Below are 22,423 nucleotides of genomic sequence, written 5' to 3' on the forward strand. Positions count from 1 at the left end.
AGCTACCTGATGTAATGGACGGTGTCCCTGCCCTTGGCAGGGAGGCTGGAACGAGATGGTCTTCAAGGGTCCTGACAACCCAAACCACTCTATATGATTCTATGATAAAGGTTTCTGTGTATTTGTGTGTGCCTGTTCTGGTCATTATTCAATTAATATTACTAAATAAGAATATTGAATGTATGCTTATAAACAGGGGTGACAGGCCTATTTCATAACACTAGATTATTTTTTATCTCATAACCTTAAGATTTTTCATATATTCTTTTTTGTGATTTTTTTCCTTTACAGTGTTCAGCACACTGTTCAGTAGAGTAAAAAATCAAACATCTGAAGACAAATCATGTCCAAATCTTAGGCAGGATGATTGCAAAATGATTTAACACACATTTAGGACTACAGAACCAAACAGAGTACTCTGTCAACATTAACTAAATAGAATACAGGCACAAGAGAGCTAAGAAATCAAATTACCAGTTTTCTCTGCACAAATTTGAGGTAATATTAAGTTACATAGACTTTCTAATGCTTAATGGAATTAATGAAATTGATGACAAAGGTTTTTATGGCAAGCTTATTATATCTGTAAGGATCAAAGTCCAACAATAATATTGGTGATTTCTTTTTAGACCATTACTCCTTTACCGAGAAATGCTTAGGCTCTTAAAGCAAATATTTATCTTTGAAATCTTTCAACTGAGTTTCCAGATATTTCAAATAAAGAAGAAATAATCTGCGAACACCATTTTGTCCCAAAATTCTGAGACTTAATACACCAACCACAAACAAAAGCTGAATCTCTTTTTCTTTCAAGTTAGAAATTTACCTTAAAAATTAATCAAAAACGGGAAAAAACCCCCAGAAAAGATGCAAATAAAAATTTAAAAGTGGACAGAAACATTTGTTCATATCCCTTAAAAAAAAAAATCATTCCTCCTATTAAATTTTTTAGAACATAGGCTAACTTGTGAAAAACACTCTATTTCTGAATCTCCTAAAGGCTAGAAGTTGTGAATAACAGGAGAAAAAAAAATTTAAGCTACTATTTAGAAATCAGAAGTTATATAAAGCTGTTTCATGTTGTCTAAATTTCAGTAATCTACTTCAAAGTTTTTCTACTCCATATTTATCTTTCCTGATTATATTTTATGTCACAACAATCAATATATTTTTATTAAATCAGGATGCACTTGATCAGGATATTCAGTTAATAAGGATGTTTCCCTGGAAACCATATTATGTTCAGCTTGCTCTTCCCTGTCTATGACATAATTCATTAAGAGAGAATTGTATCTAATACTAACTGAATATTGCTGGGCTTTGTAATGTGGAAATTCACAGAGTTGTAGCTTCTCAAATGACTACAATATCAGTGCCAGCATAGTTAATTTTACCATTACTAGAACTTATCAGACTAGCAATATCCTGAGAATTTTTTGTCACTTTGTGCCATCATGTTTCTCATTATTCCCAGTTAAAAGCCCCAAAATGTCCTTTCTTAGATGTACTTCCAAATGACTTCCACCACCATGCCGCAGAGAGCAGGCATGTTTCAACGCAGTGAAGCACGTTCAGTTTGAGATCTGGAGCATAAAGCACTCAAGCACTGCCAAAAGGAAAGTCAAGTCTAATGAGAAAAAAGGAGTAGTTGGGTACTGCTTCAGTGACCGACCATGGGGGCACCACAGGACTGCACAGATTGCTGCCTGCCTTGCTCTTACCCTCAGTGCCCTCCTTCCTTCCTTCCTTGATGAGCAGCTCTGCCTTTGTTGCTTCCTGGCAGATCTCTCCCAGCCTCTCTGTTACCCCAGTGATTTGTGGCTATGATTGTGGGGATCCGAATTCTTGATTTGAATGACCTTAAGCAAAGTCACACGTATTCTACATAAACGATCATCTGAGAGATGGAACTGGTCCCTTTCTACCCTGTGTCATCTAGGATGAAATTCAGCCACTACTAGGGAACTAGTTTCCACCTACCTGGAAAGAAAAAGACCACTTTTTTTCCTTTACTCTACTCTTGGGAGAGACTACAAGGCAATGGAAGAAGCAAAGAGCTGCCTCACCAAAGATTCCATAGTCACCTTATAGTTCTGAAGATGCAGAGAACATGCTCTGGTTATTTAGATAGAGCTTTCTATCTTGTGAAAAGTGCAAGGTGTGGCAATATTCACTCAGGATGAAGTAACCTCAGTTTCCACCTTGATACATGCCTCAGACACAGTAATTGTCCAAAAGGGGAGATGATGAAACACCATTTGATTCCTACCACTAAAATGATAAAAAAAAAAAAAAAAAAAAGGTATTTCCTCCAGGACATATATCAGAGCTATAAAAGTGAACAAAGTGAGAAAGTACTCCCTGAGTGTCAAAATTAAATACTAAGCACATGCAAAAGTTTTTATCTGTAATCTAAGAGATAGATGTTTCCAAAATTGGGACAGCATCATTCCAAATTATGCATTATGAGGTTTGCTTCCAGTTCTCTAAAAACTATCCCAGTATCTAGATGCATTCTCCCTCTGAAAAGCCCTAAAGAGTTCTTTGCCCTTAGAAACTTACATGCCAATGTCACACAGAACAGAGGATTAGAATTATCTTAATAGTATTAATAATTATAACAGAAGAACAAAAAGTTAAAAGTCCTTTAAATGCATTGTGAATAAATGAAATGTGGATTTTCATGGCACATTTCATTTTTAAAAAGTCCACAAGTCTCTTCCTTGATCCAAAATATATCCCAAGTCACTTGACAACCTTGAGTCAGAGAATCTCATTACCATATGAAAAAAAAATGTGAAGAATTAATGACCTAAAGTTTGCATTTTGAATGTTTTTCAAGAGAGAAGTTTGATTAGCCATCATTGTCCTTTTATGAGTCTTCTTCCATGTACAGATTTGTTACAGCTGGTTATTGATGATCACATTAATGCTGCTGCTAGGAAAGAATAGACTTCTGAATTGTAAGGTCATGATTGTTCTTTGTACAGATTAAAATGAAAAGCAAATAAAGGGTTTATATGAGTTTCTGGAAAGAATAAAAATACTGCTTTGAAACTTTCTACAAAAACAGTTGTCAGTATACTTTCAAATTCTTACCATGCTCAAGCTGCTCCAGACGTTAGGAAATGCTGGGTTTCTATGGACAAAGCTCCAATTTGAAGAATTTTTATCTGTCTAAAGCTGGTAGAGGTCATGATTTCTACATCAAAATATTACCATATGAATACAAGCATTTCTATTGATTAATGTGGTGAAAGGAATAAATTTCTTGATATTTTGTATTTTCTGACTATAAGATAGTTGAAGGAAATGCCTGTAACATTATTGCAGCTGCAAATTTCCACTTAATTAATTGCTATTCTGATTAAAGCTTTATATAAATATACCCATTTTAAGAAAAATCAGTCAGGCTATTTATGTTTCACAGCAAATACGAAAGAAAAAAAAGTCCCCCAAGAAGTGCTACTTCTTTATTTACAAAAGGAATAAACTATGAGCTACATCTGTTGGATAGCACTTCTCTTGGTATAAAGATTATTGTTTAGTGTATTTAAACTTCATTAAAACCATTCAACTTATGGGGTAGGCATAATAGTGAACTCAGTAAATTCAGTTGAAAATTTCAGTTGAAAATTTACAGAGTATTTTCTAACCAATTTGCTGGTCTTGGCTGGGATAAGGTTATGAAAATTAATCACAGGTACTGGGGAACAGAATTAAAGAATGGTTTGCTTCTTTCAATATCACTTTAATTTTTGATATTTCAATATTAACTAACTATTCTGCTTAACATTTATTCTTGAAAAGAACAGATTTTAGTATGAGATCATTATGGCCGTCTTGACAATGCAAGGTATTAATTTACATGCTTCCATTAGAAATTTAAGTGATGTCCAGTAGTAATATTATTAACTAGTCAAAAAAAAATAAAGTAAAAAAAAAAGGTAAAGGAAAGTAAAATCAGCAAGATATTTCAGTCATCAGCAATACGTTCAAAAAGGAAAAATATACAGCAAATCTTATTTTCATACATACTAAATTAAGTATCCATGAAAAAATCCTAAGAGAACAGGAGTAAGAAGAGCAGCAGGTTTGCACTGTTTATGTGAGAAAATATTTGGGACTATTTATTAAACATTAACATTATAATAATGTTTAAGAATTATACTCAAAGAACAAAAAAAAATTTAAAAACTTTTAAAATTAAAACTAAAATTTTGAATAGTCATTATTAAAAAAATAAAAAATTATGGATTAATTTAAAAATTTGGAAAACAACCTCTTAGCATTCCATAACAGAAGGTAAAACATCAAGAATTGTATAATTGTGAATTTACTGCAAAGATATATATCACTTAACTCATTCTTTTAAATTACTGTATCTTGAAAATAAAATGCACTGCAGTCATAGAATTTTCTGCCAATTTTTGCATTCTGAGGTATTATCAATAGTGTCATTTATTATACAGATCCTGATTTGCAAATAGATTTTATATAAAGAAAATGAAAACACTTAAACATTCTCTCAGGCTCCCATTTAAGTTTTAAACAATGAAAAAACTTCAGAAGTTGTAAACTTTTTTGGGTACTTCGAAACATAGAGAACACAAGGCCTTAAACTGATCCTGTATGCACCTGAAGTTTCAACTCCATTACTAAATTCATTTGATCCATATGAACCTTTGCAATATTATTAAACGACCTTTGGGTTTTGCTAGGAATTGAATGTATTGAGCTAAATCCAAGATAACCATCTGCTTTACTCACTTGAGTCGTAATCAGAAGCCTTATACTGAATTTTTTTTTAAAAAGTTTATTTCTAATTTATTATTTGAGGTTTTGCTAGCTTTTAAAACAATAATTCCAATATTTTGTCTTAGAAATAAAATAACAGAAAATATCTGCAATTAATTATACCTCAAATTTAGCACATCTCATTTTGTTTTCTACCATCTTTTTTCAGCTCATTGAACATTCTGGATCTCTTTTAAGTTCTTCTTATTCATGTTTAATTAATGATTTCAGTAAAGTTTTTTAGCACAGAGATTTCCAGGCTTTTTTCTTTAGTACAACAAATATTCAGTATATGAAATTCAATATTTGTGTTGCTTATGGACTAAATTATTCATGATGTGTTAGTCAAGCCAGCTGCTCAACAAGCTCAGGAAGAAAGACTATTCTAAATCCCTTCGATTTCTGTATTCTCAGACAAAGATTATTTTCTCCTCCGCAATAAGATGCAGCAGACTAAGGATCTTTAAGAAAAACCAGTTCTTCCTAGAAAAATGTGGCTAATAATTTATACTACAAATAATCTACATCAGGATTTACTTTTTAGATACCACAGACTTTCATTAGTCTGATTGCAAGTCTGATCTCTGTATGCATGCAGGTGCTAATATACTGCAGAGAGATCCGTCACATAGCAGCAATAAGGATTAGTCTCTGACTGGAATTTTGGAAAAAAATCTAATTGTGTTTTCTGTTTGAAATCCAAATTCTGACATCTGCTAAGCTTGCATTTTCGTTGACCACAGTCACTGGCAGAGGAAACGTGTTCCATATTCATTTGATTTGTAATTCCTTTTTCCCAACATATTAAATATTATTTCATATTCAGAAGAAATTTTAAACTGGCTTTCTACCCTTCAGTTACAGCCAAGTTCTCTCTATTCCTCCCCCACATCAGGGTACAAAATCCAAACCAAAAATATGAATATAGCATAGTTGAAGTTTGTTTTCCTTAACTTACCATTAGATTACCCTAAAGAATTTACTAGAGAAACAATCAACCATGTACAGACACATTCCCAGAGGCTGTACATTTGATACCGAAATAAAGAAACTGATTTTTCCCCCCATTCCTCTCAAATAAGCTACATAATGGAATTGGAACATTTATTGGTAGCATCTGTGGCAAGTAATTAAACTGTGGTATTGAAATCACTTTCACAACATTAACTCTTCTCCAAAGCTCATTATTTAACAAACTCATTTATTATATTCTTCAGTATTATTTTCTATAAGTAAACCCATGTTATCTTTTATGACACTGTTAAAATTTTAATTTATAAATATGCACATTTTTTTGACACACGTATTGACTTTTGTTGAACTCCTTGTACAAACAGGTCTCTCTTTGAAACTGGTACTAATTTGACCAATTAATTTATCAACCAGATGTATTATGGATCAAATTTTATTCAGTTTAGGAAAAGAGAAATTGTTACAAACCCTCCCACCCCAGCTTCTTCCTCCAGTAACAACTTTTCATGACAATTTTATCAATCTATGTATTTTACAGAGAGGTTGAAATAAGAAGGCCAAAATCTAAGACACAAGCTTATTACACAATTCTGCTGATGCCCAGATCTACATTTTACTTCACCATGGTATGCTTATTCTCCAGAAAATGAAGAAAAATATATTTATTTCAAGATAAATTGCTTCTTAAAGTAAATATTAAGTTTCTAGATAAAGTTAGGTAAGATTAATGTCTTGTAGACTACCTTTCACATTTTCTTCTCTACTCATTGTGAAAAAATTAAATTCATAATTCCAGGAGCTATGTATATTTTGCCATAGTATTAAAATACTACGTAAGAAATAAGAAAATGTCAAATTGCAGTCAAAAGGTCAAACTGCATTCAAAAGAAAGTGAAACAAAACTTAATAAAACCCCAATCATATTTAAAATAAGAGAAAATATAAAAAATACCCCAACACTAGAAGCAACAAAAAGGTTGACCTTTGACATTTTAAAATGTTGGCTGGTCTCCTTTTGTTTGAAGACAGATGTCTTTATTTGAAGTTCTTCTGAACTGAATTCTTTATTTTTTTCTTCTAAAAGTGATAAATAGGAGATTAGGTAAAAGCACGACAGATGCTAACAAATGGAATACAAACATTATTCAGTCAATAACAACTAACAGCACATATTTGAAAATTACTGGCTTTTTATTTTTTTTACTGTAGTTACCTCTTAACTGCAGTAAGCTATAGTCTGCCAGAATTGATGTAATTTTTATAAAATTCTAATATGAGAATAAGTACAAAGAAATTAAACATAAAAGAAGCATTTTTTTTCCATAAATAATGCCTTCCTGATTCAAATATGATCTTCAGTCTTAGAAGTAGGCAAAAAAGACAGATAGGAAAACATCACAGAAGGGGGACTGTATTTAAGCACCTTTTCCAGACAGTATATTTAATGTTTAAATGTTACAAATGTTGAATAGGAAGAATTCTTTAAGAATTTAGGAAGAATTCTTTTAAGACATTCACAATCTCTGAAATGTTGATGACTCAACTAAAAAAACTAGAAAAGAAAACTTGTCTTATTTTGTGCTTGTCTATTATGTTAAATCAATCTAAAGGACAAGGAAGAAAGCAGAAAAGAGCACTACACTACAAAAAACAGGGACTTAACATTACGGAGGCTAAGCCCAAGCCATTTCTTAGCCCTCCCTTTTTCCTTCCTTCTTTACTTAAGAGTGACAAATTTCAATGACATCAACAGCAATAATGGTTTTTGCTTCTAAAACTACCTGTTGTTAACAATTGCTGAAAGCATCAATCTTTGTCCTAACTATGTTCAGTAAATTATGTTTGCATGACCTCTGGAGACATGGTTTATGGAACACCAACAGCTAGCAGCAAAACTTGTCTCAATTCATGAGCCTTGCATAGTCCTTCCTCTCCCCTGTCCAGTTTTGGAGGGGAGAGCAGAGTGGCATCCAGCCAGGGGTAACGCACAACAATATGATTGTCAATCTGACAATCAGTAAGCGAGAAAAAGATATAAACTTGCCAAAAAATTACTACAAATCATACGATCTTGTAAAAAACATAAGCAACAGGCAAAATGTATCTTCTCAAAACAGAAGACATCATCTTATGTGCATGTAACTGTACTATGAATGTAAGTCATTTACATTTGCTACGTCAAAGGTCAAGGAAAGATATCCTCTTATTTATATGACCAGAGCTTCTAATTGATTATTTAGTTAATATAATATGTTTTATTCAAAAATATGTGGTTTTATATGGACACAGTCTATACATTCTAGTGGGGATATGCATGAAACATACTTTATAAAACTGTTTTTCTAAATATTTCACAACACAGAATAAATTTAAGTGGCCAAGTTTGTATTTTATGACCATGTGAAAATGTGATTCAATTAGTGGAAATCCAGTCTTCCATTAAATAAATTTACCCCAAAATATTTATTAGTGAACCATGTGGTCAGTATGTCATGAGAAACTGAATAAAAAGTCAGGTAAGTTGCCTGTGTGTTGGATAAAGAAATAGTATTATAGAATTTTGTTGTCACATGCTTTTATTTGAACAGCACCTTGTGACAGCTGAAACTTTACTGATATTTACCAGTATTTACTAAACTTTACTGATAATAAAATGTATTTGTAAATGAAGGTCACAGATAACTGTGTTAAGCAGTTATCATTTTCACTACTTACAGATGTTCACATGTCATTTATCTACACAAAAAAATCCCAGCCATATTGACAGGACTTTCGGACAATTTTAGAACTACCTGAAAGGCAAAAAAAATTCCTTTGGACTGTATCATGCACACTGCATTGAAGCATTATATCTTTGCTCAGGTAAAGTATCAGCTGACAAGCTACATCTGCTGCCAGAGAAGCTGCTATAAAAAAGTTAAAAAGCTAGCTTTACTGTATGATCTATATAAGAAAAATAAAGAAATAACAGCTTATTTTGTTTCTACTGGCTATACTCAACTAATTGTCATATAGGCAACTGAAATTTCAAGCCCAAATTTTTATTGCATTGATAACTTAAGAGAGGAATATGGAAATCCTCCTAGAAGCTTGCCAGAAATTTATTTTTTCTGGACTGGGAAGTTATTAATTTTTAAAGTAATTAATTTATCTTTTCTTGAAAGTAACATAAACATTTCTTTAAAAATACTGCTTGGTTTACTTGGTTTAAGCTACTTGCACAAAACCAAGCATTTAGCACCATTTGAGGTGCCACAGGGTGTCTAAGAATCCACACAGAGCCAGTAAATATAGTACTGGATTTAGAAGGGAATGTTTCTAGAAAAATTGCTTGGAGCCAGGCAACATGGTAATCCATGGAACTTCTCAAATCAACACACAGGTTTGCTCCTGTGTGTTGGGAATTGCACCAGATCTTCATTGCCTATACTGAGAGGTTAAGAATCTAGATGACGTGGAGAAGCCTGCACAAAAACAGAAACTGAATCATACCTTCAGACTTATCATACCTGAATCATACCTTTCAGATTCAAGTTACAATCTGGTATGCAATTATTTAGAAATAATTGAAATAATTCACAAAATGTTGCAGAGGCTGGCAGAACTTACACTCACCCTTAGTATTTACTCCAGACCAGCAGATAGGAGCCAACCTTAAAAGCCCAGAATTCTACTCAGGTGTGAGTTCTTATCAGCTGCACTTATTTAGTGACACTGCAGACAGTTAGAGAACTGAGGAAGCTTCTCATTTCATATTATCAATCACACTGCTCTCAAAGACAAATTTAAAGATTGACTGACATAGAACGATACCCTTCATTTTTGCGAAGCAAAGGAACCTTCAGTTGTTTCCTCTAGCTCAATATATGTTGAAAAGGTCAAAACTTAATGAACCTGTCTGACAACTGCCTGGTTAATTGGGGTTTTTTAGTAGCACAAAGAAATACTTTGCCAAATGCTAACTGAGTTGTGGAAGGAATTTACAGGTTTACATAATCATGTCAGTTATCTAAGTTAAGATTTCAAGGGTTTCTACTCAATTATTACATGCAAATTCATAAACATTTTTAAGATCACGTAGTCAGATGTAATGTATGAATTCTAAGGGGATTTCGAGGCTCAGTACTTCCTACAGTTTACCTACAGCATCTCTGTAGAGATAAGAGAACCCATGTGGATCTGTTCACTTCCTCTCCAGTGGCTTACACAGTATTTAAGTACTTCATTTTATAAGGACTGAATTGTTTCTGCTCCTGGGCAAGAAATCTAATTTAGATGCCTATAACAGACTCACTGGATCTGAGCCACAATGTATTTAATAGTCAAAGACTATGCATTATCCTACTGATGTGATTTGCAAGCCTCTGAAAGTGATATTATTAAAAGTGTTATAGAGGAAAAGACAGTAATATCTCTGCTTTATGCTATTTTTTTAACTTTCCTCGTTAAACCAGTGATCTACTGTTATAGGCAAATGCAAATAACAGCCTTTATAAACCCAGCACACCGGTGGAATATAAATTAGTTTTAACTTAAGCATTTCTATAAGGAAATATTTGTGCTGTTTTCATCATGCACATCTTCACTTAAAAACACTAAACATCCTCATCTTTACTGTCTTTCTATTCTAGGTACTCAGTATCGTGTTAACTTCTCTTGCTTGCAAATTTCTTCAGCAGCCCAGGTATCATTATCAACTTCTCACACCATAAAAATGATGTTTTGCCCAACAGAAGCGCACACATTCTTGGCTCATGCTGTAGTGTCAACATTAACAGACACATTACACTGTATACTGACTTTTCATCTTAGTAAATGTGATTACATCATTAGTAATCAAAACAGGCAGAGGCTCAACTATGCTGCTGCATTGAATAGAATGTTTCACAGTACAGCTTGAATCAGGGAACAGGAGATACAAACACAGAATAAATTATTGTCTTTTGGGAAAGGTGGAGAGAAAGAAAAGGAGAATTCAGGGACGTAGATATAATCTCTTCTGTGCCATTTGCCTTCATGGCCAGTTAATGTTTCAGCTTCAGCTGCAGACAAGGTTAGACTTTTGTCTATACACAATTAGTGAGGATTTAGATGAACTGTTTTGCTCCCTGAGGGGTGGGAATGGCAATCACTATATCACATGTCATCAGGGAACTAGGTAAGAACAACTTCAACTATTCTAATTGTACTTCATTGGATACATCTTTCCTCAACTGTAGGTTCCCACTTCTAAGAAAAGGGTTCCTAACTACATTCTACTATAAAATAATTAAATAAATTCCTATGTATATTTGTATGTCCATGCATATGTGTATGTGTAATGTACAGTCATGCACTAATAGATGCTGTGGGGCACCCAGCTGGAAAGCAACCTGGTAGAACAGGAGCCAGCACTGTGCCCTCGCCTCAGAATGCAGGTGATATCTGGAGCTGCATTACACAAAATATTGTCAGTAAGTCAAGGAGAGTGGTTCTTCTCCTAGAGTCAGCACTGGAGAGGTCCAGCCAGGAGAGCTGTGTCCAATTCTAGACTCCTCAGTACAAGAGAGACATGAGCATACTGTAGGGAATACAATGAAGGCTCACAAAGATGATGAAGGGACCGGAGCACATCCCCTATAAGGGAAGGTGGAGAGAGGTGGATCAGCTTATCCCAGAAAAGAGGAGCCTTTGGGAAATCTTACTAATGTTCATAAATAACTGAAGAGAAGGTGCATAAAGGAGAGATCCAGGCTATTTTCAGTGGTGCCCAGAGCACTAGAGTCAATGGGCACAAACTGAAACACAGGAGGTTTCCTCTGAACATCAGGAAACACTTTAATACTGTTAGGGAACTAAGCACTCGCAGAATCCTTGGAATTATTTAACACTGTTTACACAGAGTCCTGTATAAATGGCTCTAGGTTATCTCTGCTTGAGCAGAAGTGTTGGACCACAGGTTATTCAGAAGTCCGTTTCAACCTCAGGCATCCTTTCTTTTGATTCTGTGATTACGTATATGTTTATCACATCACGTAAAAAAATACAAACACAGACACACATGTACACACCCCTGTATATAAATTATCTGTAGGGTTTCTGTATGGTTTTACATGTACTAATTTTCTTGGGTTTTTTTAAAATTAAAAGGGTTTTATTGAAACTGCCTTCAAAAATTGAAAATTGAGGACAACAGTGGCACCATTCAGCCACAAAAGTAGTTTCTTATACTTTTTGAATAACTGAAAAAATGTCCTCTTAAATACAGTTTTTACTTGTTTCTTAACTTCTTTGTTAACTTACTCTCTGTAAAGAATGCTATCAAAAGTCACAGGGAAAATGTTTGATAAGCTTGTAAATTAACAGTTCAAATAAATGATCTAAAAAACTTCAGCATTAACAAGGTTTAAGGATGCCACCACATTTTCACTCTCTCCAAATCCCTTAAGAACAAAAATGAGCATAAATGATGTTTTCTGTGTGTTTTCAATAGAAACACCTTCAGACTTATCATCCCTGAATCATACCTTTCAGATTCAAGTTACAATCTCCTGGTATGCAATTATTTAGAAATTAAAGTGTTTTCATTATATTATTAAGTATACTTATTATAATATTACCTATTACCTATATTATTACCTATTATAAATAAATAAATAAATAAATAAATAAATAAAATATTGAAATAAATTTTTATGTTGGCCAAGCCACCAGTCTTTCTTTTTTGACTTGAATGGAGAAATATGAACTGTTTTAGTTTAGAAGATGGTTCCAGGAAAATCAAAGAAGCAAAAAAGTTTCTGTGGCAACATTGCAGGTTCTATTATTTAATTTTCAGCTTCATGATAGTTTCCTTTTAACAAGTTAATATTGGCTTGCCTTCTGCTAAATTTATTTACTGGATTATGAATTACATAGTTTAATATTGTACTACTTAAGTCTGACTACATTGCCAATATAATTACTGCAACTTGAGAGTGAAATGAGGTATCACAGAAACTCAGACTATAAATTTAAACCTTCATTTTAAGTGGATCTAAGTACAATCTTTCCAGTCTGTCAATAACTTTGGTAGTCTTTTACTTCTTCTTTTTAAGTTAATTTAAAAGTAAGGAATGTAGATTTTTTTACTTTTTTTTTTTTTTCAAAGGTCCAATGATGAGCTGCTAATTTTGACCTGGCTTCTTTCCAGAGAAATCTTCAGTTAATTTTCAGTGCAATGAAAATGACAGAGGGTTTTATTTGATACATATTTAAGTACAAACCACAGCAGGAAAAAAGTACCCTTTTGGTAATAAAAACTAAAATTTCACTTTCAGTTCTCAATAACTTTTTGCTGAAATTCTGTTATATCCTAATTCTAATTTGAAAAAGACTTTGCTTTTTTAGCATTATTGTTGACACATTTATGATGCAGTTCTCAATTACAGACCAGCACCAGTGTATAAGACTTAATTTCCAGATTAAATAGAACAGAAAGTTCAGGAGAATTGCCAGTATATCACTATAAAACATTTCTTCCTAAATTTTTTTTAAAAGCTTTAAAAACCTTTTTTTAAAAAAAGCTTTTTTAGAAACCTTTAAAAAGGTTTTTAAACCTTTTTCTTTTCATGCACCCAGTGCCCTAGTCATCTACCTCCTTGCTATATAAATGCAGCTCAGCAATAGCCAAAACATGTAAAGACTGAAATGGATAATGGCTTAAACACTGCTAAAATCATCAGAGGACTTTTGCCCACTGTAGAAAACTGCAAAGATCCAGCTGTTCATCTGCAACCATCAAAATCCATGTCTCCCTAAATAAGCATATTAACCAGAATTTGGACTGTGAGAACTTGAAATGAGATAAAGGGGGCATCCCAGAAGTGACACTGGAAGAGCCATTGGAATGCTGATGGCTCAAACAATCAGGGACAAGCTGCTGATGTGCAAAGTAGCCACCCAGGTGCAGTGGGAGAGCACACCTGACACCTCAGGCTACAGCTGGTGTTGAACCAGATAAGGTCAGAGGGAAATCCTGAGAGGCACACTACTCTGTCTTTGTCCCTACTCAAGTGACTCAGCTGTGATAACTCCCCTTCAGGGAAGTACTGGGGCATTCACACAGAGCCTGAAAATATCAGTCTCTGCTGATGGGCCATAATGGGTCTCAAGGGACTCAAGTTCATTGATGAAATAAGCAGCTGTATCTTAGAAGGTGTCAAAGACTCCAGAAGTGTCCCATGATCCACATTACATCATCCAGTTGAAATTCCCCACTCCAAGGGAGATACCTGGTCTTTCCTACCTGAATGTATATAAACCAAATAGATTTCCTGCGCTGTGGATTTCACTGGGATTTCCTCCATCACCTGGTGATCGAGTCTGAAACTGTCACTTCGACCAAGATAGTGACCATCACTTGAACAGACATCAAAATTGCCCCAAACAAGTCTTGTCTTGAGGCCTACGGGTGGTAAGGTCTTTCTAACTCTTATGCCTTCCTTCTCTTTCTTAAATACTTTCTTAAGTGTTATTTTTATTCTTTTATATTGTAACTAGTTATATACCTGTTTTTCTGTGCAACCAAACTGTTCACCAATAAAGCCTACATGTGTATGTTTAAAAGCACCAGTCATTCAGCCTTGTTTCACTCTGATCTGCCCCAAAGGATCTATTAACAGGAAGGGTTACTCTCACCTTCTGTTTTATCAATAAGTGCAAAGCACAGCACATTATCAGCAGTCATGAAGACAGTTCACTCCACTCCAGCCAGGCCCATTACACTAACTGAAAGGAGAATGATTGAGTGTATGGAATTATGGAAAAGAATTGCTACTTAGCTGCCTGAATCACAGATTGATAGAAACATTCATAGGAGAGAGATCCAAATGACCACCAGTGGTCAACTAGGTCTGCTCACTCAAATCAGGGCTTCTGCCAACACTGGATTTAGTGATCTGGTCTGGCTAATTCAGGAAAACTTGCAATGAAGAAGCACACTTGACCTTTAAAAAAAACGGCTGCATTTGTTCATTGCATTCCAAGTAATTCCTCCCCAAGCCAATGTCCAACCTGCACTGTCCATGCCACAAATTAAGAGTGTTTGTTTCTTCTTACATTTTGTGGTGTGCCCAGGAATGTGGTTCCATGATCTTATCTTCAGGTCTTAAGTTGCTACTAGGTCATTGCTTAGCCTTCTTTTCACTAGTTTGAACAAGTCCACTTTTGCTTCTCCTTTCTAGACATACCATCTTGGTAGCCCATCCCTGAACCCTCTCAAATTTGTGCCTATGCCTTTCAAATCATGGATTACAAAATTGGAAACAATTTTGTAGGTGCAGTCTTAGCAGCACCAGGCATTATGGGAATAAAAACTTCACATTTCCTGGTGAGAGAATTTTTTGTGTTGTAAAACAATACAGTTTTCTTAATTCACACTGTTGACTCATCCTCAGCCTGGTATCTGTATAAATCCAATGTGTTTGGGGGCTTTTTGTTGTTGATTTGTTTGTTCTGTTTGCATTCTATTGTTTTTTCTGAGAATATTTATTATTCTGCCTGCTTTTTCTTAGCATGTTATGAAATGTGCAGTTACTCCTCTTCAGTTTCAGAATTCTGCCCTTCTTGTGAATATGTTAGTCCAATCCTCAAGTTTATTGAGATCATCCTGGGTAAAAGGATACCACTAATTTTTTCTGATGCTCAGCAGGTTCGTTTTTAAACACACAGAGTATTCAGAAGCTGCAGTTTATAAACTGAGAGAGTTTTCACAAGGACACAATAACAATGACGTTCTTGTTGTTATGATGCTGATGATTACATAATTTTAAAAATACCTGAGGTGGAAGGAGTGGTAATCTGATATAAGCAAGCAGCATACTTAGGTCATTGCATCGCCTCTGCATATCATATTTCACCCACATCATTAAGGCATGGAAAATGGTCTCTTCATCAGGAACATTCACATCATCACTGGCAAGAAGTTTATGGAGTTCTTCGGCAGGTAGAAGTAAAAATTCTTGATTTCTTATAACTTCCATTATATTCTCCTGAGAAGAAAAAAGTATTTCAGATTCAGTAATACTGCAAGAAAATTAAAAAGCATGTTAAAGCTAATAAGGCATAGAATTAGTCAGTATCTGTCATACCCAGATATGGGTATGCTCTGCCATATCCTTGCAGCTTATGAGAAAAACAAAACATAAATTATTAGAATTCAACAGCTATAGTTGCAGTTCACGTATAAATATATTTTGAAAACAATACGAGGATTATATGATAACGTCATAATTAAAATTTGTCAGTATTAATAAAGGCTACTGTTTGAAATTTTTATAAACTCAGTTGTAATTGAGCACATCAAATATGTTGTAAATCTTTACATGCTCATACTACATTTTCCTGGATATTTTCACTGTCTTTCTTTCACTATTCCTTAAATAACTTGTCAGTCATATAGTTATATTAGAAATATCTAGATTTCCATCTACATATATGACAAGGCTGAGGGGACAATCAACATCATTAATTAAGGATTTATTTTTTTTTTACATTGTTCAGAACAGATTTTTAATATCCAGCTGTCATGCAAATAGTTTACAGCAATTAAGATCTCACAGTATTGAAAACTATTGTACTGTTGCGGTTTAGGAACAATAATCCCCAATTCAGTGCCCCCCTCTGAGACTCTCCAAACTACTGACACTCTCTTGCTTTCCTGCTTTTCCCCTCACGCTTCCACTCTGCAGTGGGCTGGAGAGGAAAATTGGAGGCACAAAAGGTAAAGCTCACTGGCTGATATAGGAACAATTTACAAGAAACAGCAATGAGGCAAGGAAACAAAGAGAGATGGCAACTACACTAATGACAGAGACAAGAAAGGAAATTATTCACACAGAACCACAGCTCTCACACACACTCCCCCCATCCCCAAGAGACAACACCAGGTGGATCCCAGGTGTTGTATTTACTTGACCAGAAAGAACGCATTCCCCTTGGAAGAGACCTTTCCCCCCCACTCCCAGCAATGCCATAAGGTTTTACAGACTAACCTCTGTGTCCTAGTTATGCCCCACTCCTGGCTACTGCAAAAAAAATTAACCTTGTCCTGGACAGAACCAGGACAAATAAAAAGAGGAATAACTGAAAAACCATTAAAAAAACCCCTATAAACTAATAAAACATATAAACAAAACAAAACAAAACAAACAAACAAGCAAAACCAAAACAAAACCAAAAAAAACCTCCAAAAACCCAACAAACAACCTAAAAAAAAAAAAGTGTTGCATTTAGCTGTCTGAATACTAAGGACTGAATTATGCACTCCCTGAACTACCTACCCTACATCAACAGGACACTGTAGAATCACAATTCCATAGATATTTTTCTCCAAATATTTCTTTTAGGGTGCTTTATCTCTGTGGAGGAATTGTAAATGTATTTTCATATTCTCAATTTATAGACAGAAAGTGAAGTAATTGAAGACAGGAGGTACAAAGAAAAAAAAGGAACTAAATTTTAATGTAAACTGAAAATGTTAAAAGCAATATTGGGAATGGTAAGTTGCAACATCTAATTTATTAAAAATAATAATTAATTTTGTTATGCTGTTTTGGATAGAATTTTTAAGATGAGAAGTGGGAAAGAATGACAACACATCAGTCAAAGACTTAAATGTAAGAATATCAAAACTGAGAGAAGTGGATAACACTCTAAATTCAGTTTTTAGCACATGAAAATCCAATCAAGGCTGCCTATAATTGCTTGATTTTGTCTGAACCAGGGGAAAGACTGACTGGTCATCAAAACTGAAATAGAAGACATCATAACAAATACAAGAAAATAATGTGCAAGACTTACAACAATAGAATTATACTCTGGCTCTTGTGTGTCACATGCTGTCCTTCCCTGACTTATTCAATAGAAGGAAACTCTTATTTTAATTCTCCAAATTAATACTTTTTGAAATGTACTGTTTAAACATATTTATTAAAAATTAACTCCATATTATTTTATATAAGGAAGCAGAGATGAATATTGCAGACATAGACATGACGAAATCATGAGACAGAAGTTCCTTGAAATGTGTAATGTAATTACAGACAAAATGCGTAAGTGCAGATAGAATAAATTTGACAAAGTTGAAAATTTTGCTTATTATTATAAATATGAATGGTTTGATATGTACAACTTAAGTTTCAATGTGCTACTTTTTAACTCAACATATATAGGATGCTGACACAACAGAAAATCAAACATGTATATGTGGTCATGACCTATATTAACCATGCTGTTAAGCTACCTTAACATAAATGATAATTGGATCAAAACATGACTCAGTTCTTTTTAAAATTGCTACAATAAATGTCAATAGGTCCCTAAAAATGTAGATTTTTCTGGAATGATGTTTTAAACCATTATCTCTTGATAAAGTTTAAATTGTGCATCTAGAACATTTTAGAATAGCTTGGAAATGTAAGGGAGCTAGTTTGCAGGGAAGCACTTAACCATAAACTGGCTTAATTAATTTTAATTAAAAAGTCATAAAACTCACAAGATTTCATTGCACCTCTCAATTAAATGATTTATAAGACAAAGTTTAATTAAGCCTGGTTCAACTGACATTAAATCCCATTATGAAAAAAAGAAATAGTTCTACCTCTTAATAGGAACTAACATCAAACTTTGCAATAGCATATTAATCCAAAGGCCTAATACTATAGAGTAGCATTGTGATGGTGCAACATGTTTCATGAATCCACAGAACTTGATTTACTAAGAATAACAATCCAAGCAGGAGTTTTAACTTCAGAAAAATAATTTTAGATTTGATTAAGGGTTTTTTTGGTCATCTTAAATTGTTTTTTTATTTGCCTACATAAAGAGAACCTATTCCAGCCTCTGTACTGATTGTAGAATCAAACAAAGTTTTCAGACAAAACATGTAAGCTCAAATCTCTTTTTCTAAACATGAGGACTTACATAAATTTCATGTTACTTGGGCATGAGTATTGCAGAAAGTAATAACTATATATTATGTTATATATATATTATAAATATACCATATATATCCTTGTATAGAATATAATTGCAATATAGATAATTCTGATTTATATATGAAATCCAGGTTTTTGATCTTCAGAGGTAAAAACTCTCTCCTTCAACTTATTAGCACTTCCTGAGCTGACTAATTAATATTAAATCTTTCCAGATAATGTTTTAACTCCTTAACGTTCATTTCATCTGGAGCAGCAAAGCATATTTCAATGGCTAGCTGTTCTAAGATAACAGTAATAATTAAATAATTTCTCATATGCTAATAATAGAAAAAATATCCACTTTTTTTTTTTTTTTCTTTTTTTTTTTTTTTTTTTTTTTTTTTTTTTTTTAATGTGACTAGTCTTCTTTTTTGCACTTTAGGGAACAAGATGCAACAGGTATCTGTGACACCTTTTCGGGATACATTAAATACATTTTAAATTCTCCTGAGTTTAAGATGCAAGGTAGGAATTGAGGCACACAGTTACAGAATCACAGATTCATTACAGCAGGAAAAGACAAGATCATCCAGTTCAACCATTAATCTAACACTGGCATCTTCACTACTAAACCATGTGTCAGGTACCAAATCTAAATATTTTTTAAATACTTCCAGGAATGGTGATTCCACACTATGATCACCCTTTCAGTAAAGAAATTTTTCCTAATATCAAATGGCATTTTCCCTTGACACAAGTGGAGGCCATTTCCTCTCATCCTGTTCTAGTGAAGTCCTTTCAGGAATGCCTAGGTCCTCATGGGCACAAAACCTTTATTATGGGAACAAGGGTACTGAACCTTTCAGCATACTGAAGATTATGTGACAGAGTTGTATAAGTCTCCACAACCAGTAATTTTTGACTCTAACAGGCTTTGTATATCAGTCTTCACCATCTCGTAAGTCTCATAAGATGCACTGGATCTGCTCTGCATGCATCATTCACATAGACTTTCCATGTTTTAATTAAGTGGAGTAGTAGATTTTTTCTTTTAATTAAGAAAATGCAACTTACAGTATAAAGTATGACAGTCTCTCAACCCCCTTGGACAAAGCTGTGTCATTTGATTGCCCTTCCACTTTCTAAAAATGACCATGCAGTAACCATTGCTGTGGGGTTATAGCATTTCAGTGGTACAGCTGTTTCACTTTTAAGCCTTTTCAGCAGTACACAAGGTTAGCATTAAATAAGCGTGAAGTATTAGAACAGTAGAGCCATGTAAACAAAATATATCTATGTTTAAAGGTAGATAAGCAATTGTCCAAGTATCTAATAGATTGTGCATCAGAGGAACACAAAGTCTCTAATAAAATTAAACTATTACCAAATGGAATTTAATACCATATATCTTTATAATAATGTCACCAACACAATTAAATTAGATTTTTAAAAATTCCTAACTTGTAATGATTATTATTCCGCATGGAATCAAATTATCCTGCAAAAGCTAGTTTTCATTGATGGTTATGTCATTGATTTCACTAATCAGCATGTATCAGTTATAATGAAGAGCCTGAAATATATTAAATAATTCCTTATGTTGACAAAGAATGTCATGTTCTGAGAGTGCTATTCCGAACCTGCTACATCAGAGTTACCAAGGAAGTAAAATGCTTAGCAGGTGTTTTGATTTTGGATGTAGGGGTCTTATTTAAAATGTTTTATATTTTTGTGATTTGGATGCTGTGACCTTAACAATTAAAAATTGAAAATCACATAAAACAATGTCAAAAAATAGATATCCATATACTAGGCTTTCACTTAGTACATAACTAATGTCTATGATATTTTAAGCTCATACTACTTTTAGTTTAGAACTTAAGTTTTCATGAGAATGTTTAAATAAATGAATAAATAGTGTATCTGACCTTCATATTAAATCATATTGGCAATATACTTTCTGAAGTGATAAGGCATAAAAGAAAATTTTGATTTTAGCCAATTCTCAAGCTATTTCAGTCTGGAATTATTGCTGCTGTGCTACCCTGAATTCACACCTCTTGTTTTTATGCTCCATTTTGTGTATCAGCTGTGTATCATATAAGACTACACCTCCTTTACAATACTGTGTAACTTCTTCCCTAAGGAGAATGGACTTTTTAGGCCATTATGAACTCCCATTAGACAAAGACCAGTATTTATTACCATGCTTGTGGTCTGGTTCCCCAGGCAAACCCCAGATTCCATCTGGAAACCTGAACCTGTGATCCTGAATCTCTAACCAAATCTCAGACTTTGTCTGAGAGTGAGCTCCATCTGACCTGTGCAATCCAAAAAGCTATGTTTCTTCCAGCACCACATGCCAGCCTGGTATCATCATTACAAAAGGGGTATTAAGGCTGGGGCGTTCAAAGGACAGTGGAAAGAGATCCTATGTATCTGTGTATCCTCCTCTTTCAACTTTGCCAGGGGAAGAGAGATAAGCAAGTGCTGCTTTTGGGGAGAGGAGACAGCAGGTTAAGGATAGAAGAGACTGTGTCTATGGGTACAGTCTCATACAGCATACTGAAATCTTAGTATGAGGCTTCTAGATAACTAAGTTAGACTTTCACAATCTAAAAAAATATATTTTTTTACTTATGATTTCATTAAAAAAATAATAGAGTTCAGGATATGAGGCTGCAGAATTAGCCATATTATAGTCTAATTTATTGTGAATATTATGTGGCATTCTGGGATTTCACACTCTAAGGATAGCTCAAAACCAGTTGCTCATAGACATTTGCTGATATGATGGTTTATTATGATAAACTGTCTGAAAATTTCAAGCTATGTCAGAATGATTAACATTTTTCTCCTGTATTGGGGAAAGATCTTGTCTCACACTGTGCATATAGTCTTTTTCACATCCAAGAAGATTCAAGAAGCTTAAACCTGTACACAAAACAGGCACAATTTGCTATATGGATGAGGACATGTACACATCTTGCTCCCCCTGACTTAAAAAATCTTCCAACACTGTCCTGGAAGGTCCTGCATCCTACAAACCCTGGAACTTCTTGGCATTAGTTCTCAATGTATGGATAACATTTCCTTCTTACCATGGTATCTAGGAAAACCAAAACTCAGCAGCCTGTGAACCAATTCATTATTAATTACTTCAGCTTTCTTTATTTTTCTTTTTTTTTTTGCCTTTGTTTTTTTCTTTTTTTAATTCTTTCCCTTTTTTGGTGGTCTTTATTATTGCTTGTTTATCTTTCCAAAATAAAGTTAGTAAAATGAGGGAGCACAGCTTGGGGACCTAAAAAATACTGATAGCAAGAGGCAGATCCATCAGGTCAATGCATGGCTCTGAGGTTGGTGCAAGCAGAAAAATCTGGGGGTTGCAGCTCCCAGATGATGGGATGATGTACTCAACACTTTGTCTATTGACATCTGATGGGTCTACTGACACCTTTGACCCAGTCCCAGGGATTTGACACTATCATAAGTGAAACCTGTTGGGATGAGTACTGTGACTGGAGTGCCCTGTTGGATGGTTCCAGGCTCTTCAGGAGTGAAAGGCAGGGCAGAAGAGACAGAGGGGTGGCACTGTGTGTAATAGAAGGGTTAGAATGCATGAAGCTCACAGCTGGCAACAGCACAGTTGAAAGCCTCTAGGGGAGAATCAAGGGGCAAACAGATACTTCAGATGTCACCATAGGAGTCTATTACTG

General features: G+C 34.2%; 1 protein-coding gene across 2 annotated transcripts in view; it reads right to left on the reverse strand.

Annotated features, from left to right (window-relative positions):
* KLHL1 (kelch like family member 1) overlaps nt 1-22,423 on the reverse strand; it is a 178,942-nt gene that overhangs the window by 45,630 nt on the left and 110,889 nt on the right. For both annotated transcript variants that reach the window (XM_041419928.1, XM_041419927.1), the window contains one exon: nt 15,567-15,779. In XM_041419928.1, coding sequence (XP_041275862.1) covers nt 15,567-15,779 — 213 coding nt within the window. The remainder of the gene's footprint in view (nt 1-15,566; nt 15,780-22,423) is intronic.

This window comes from Onychostruthus taczanowskii, unplaced genomic scaffold (genome assembly GCF_017590055.1).
Source record: "Onychostruthus taczanowskii isolate IOZ18803 unplaced genomic scaffold, ASM1759005v1 scaffold62, whole genome shotgun sequence".
Classification (NCBI taxonomy): Eukaryota; Metazoa; Chordata; class Aves; order Passeriformes; family Passeridae; genus Onychostruthus; species Onychostruthus taczanowskii.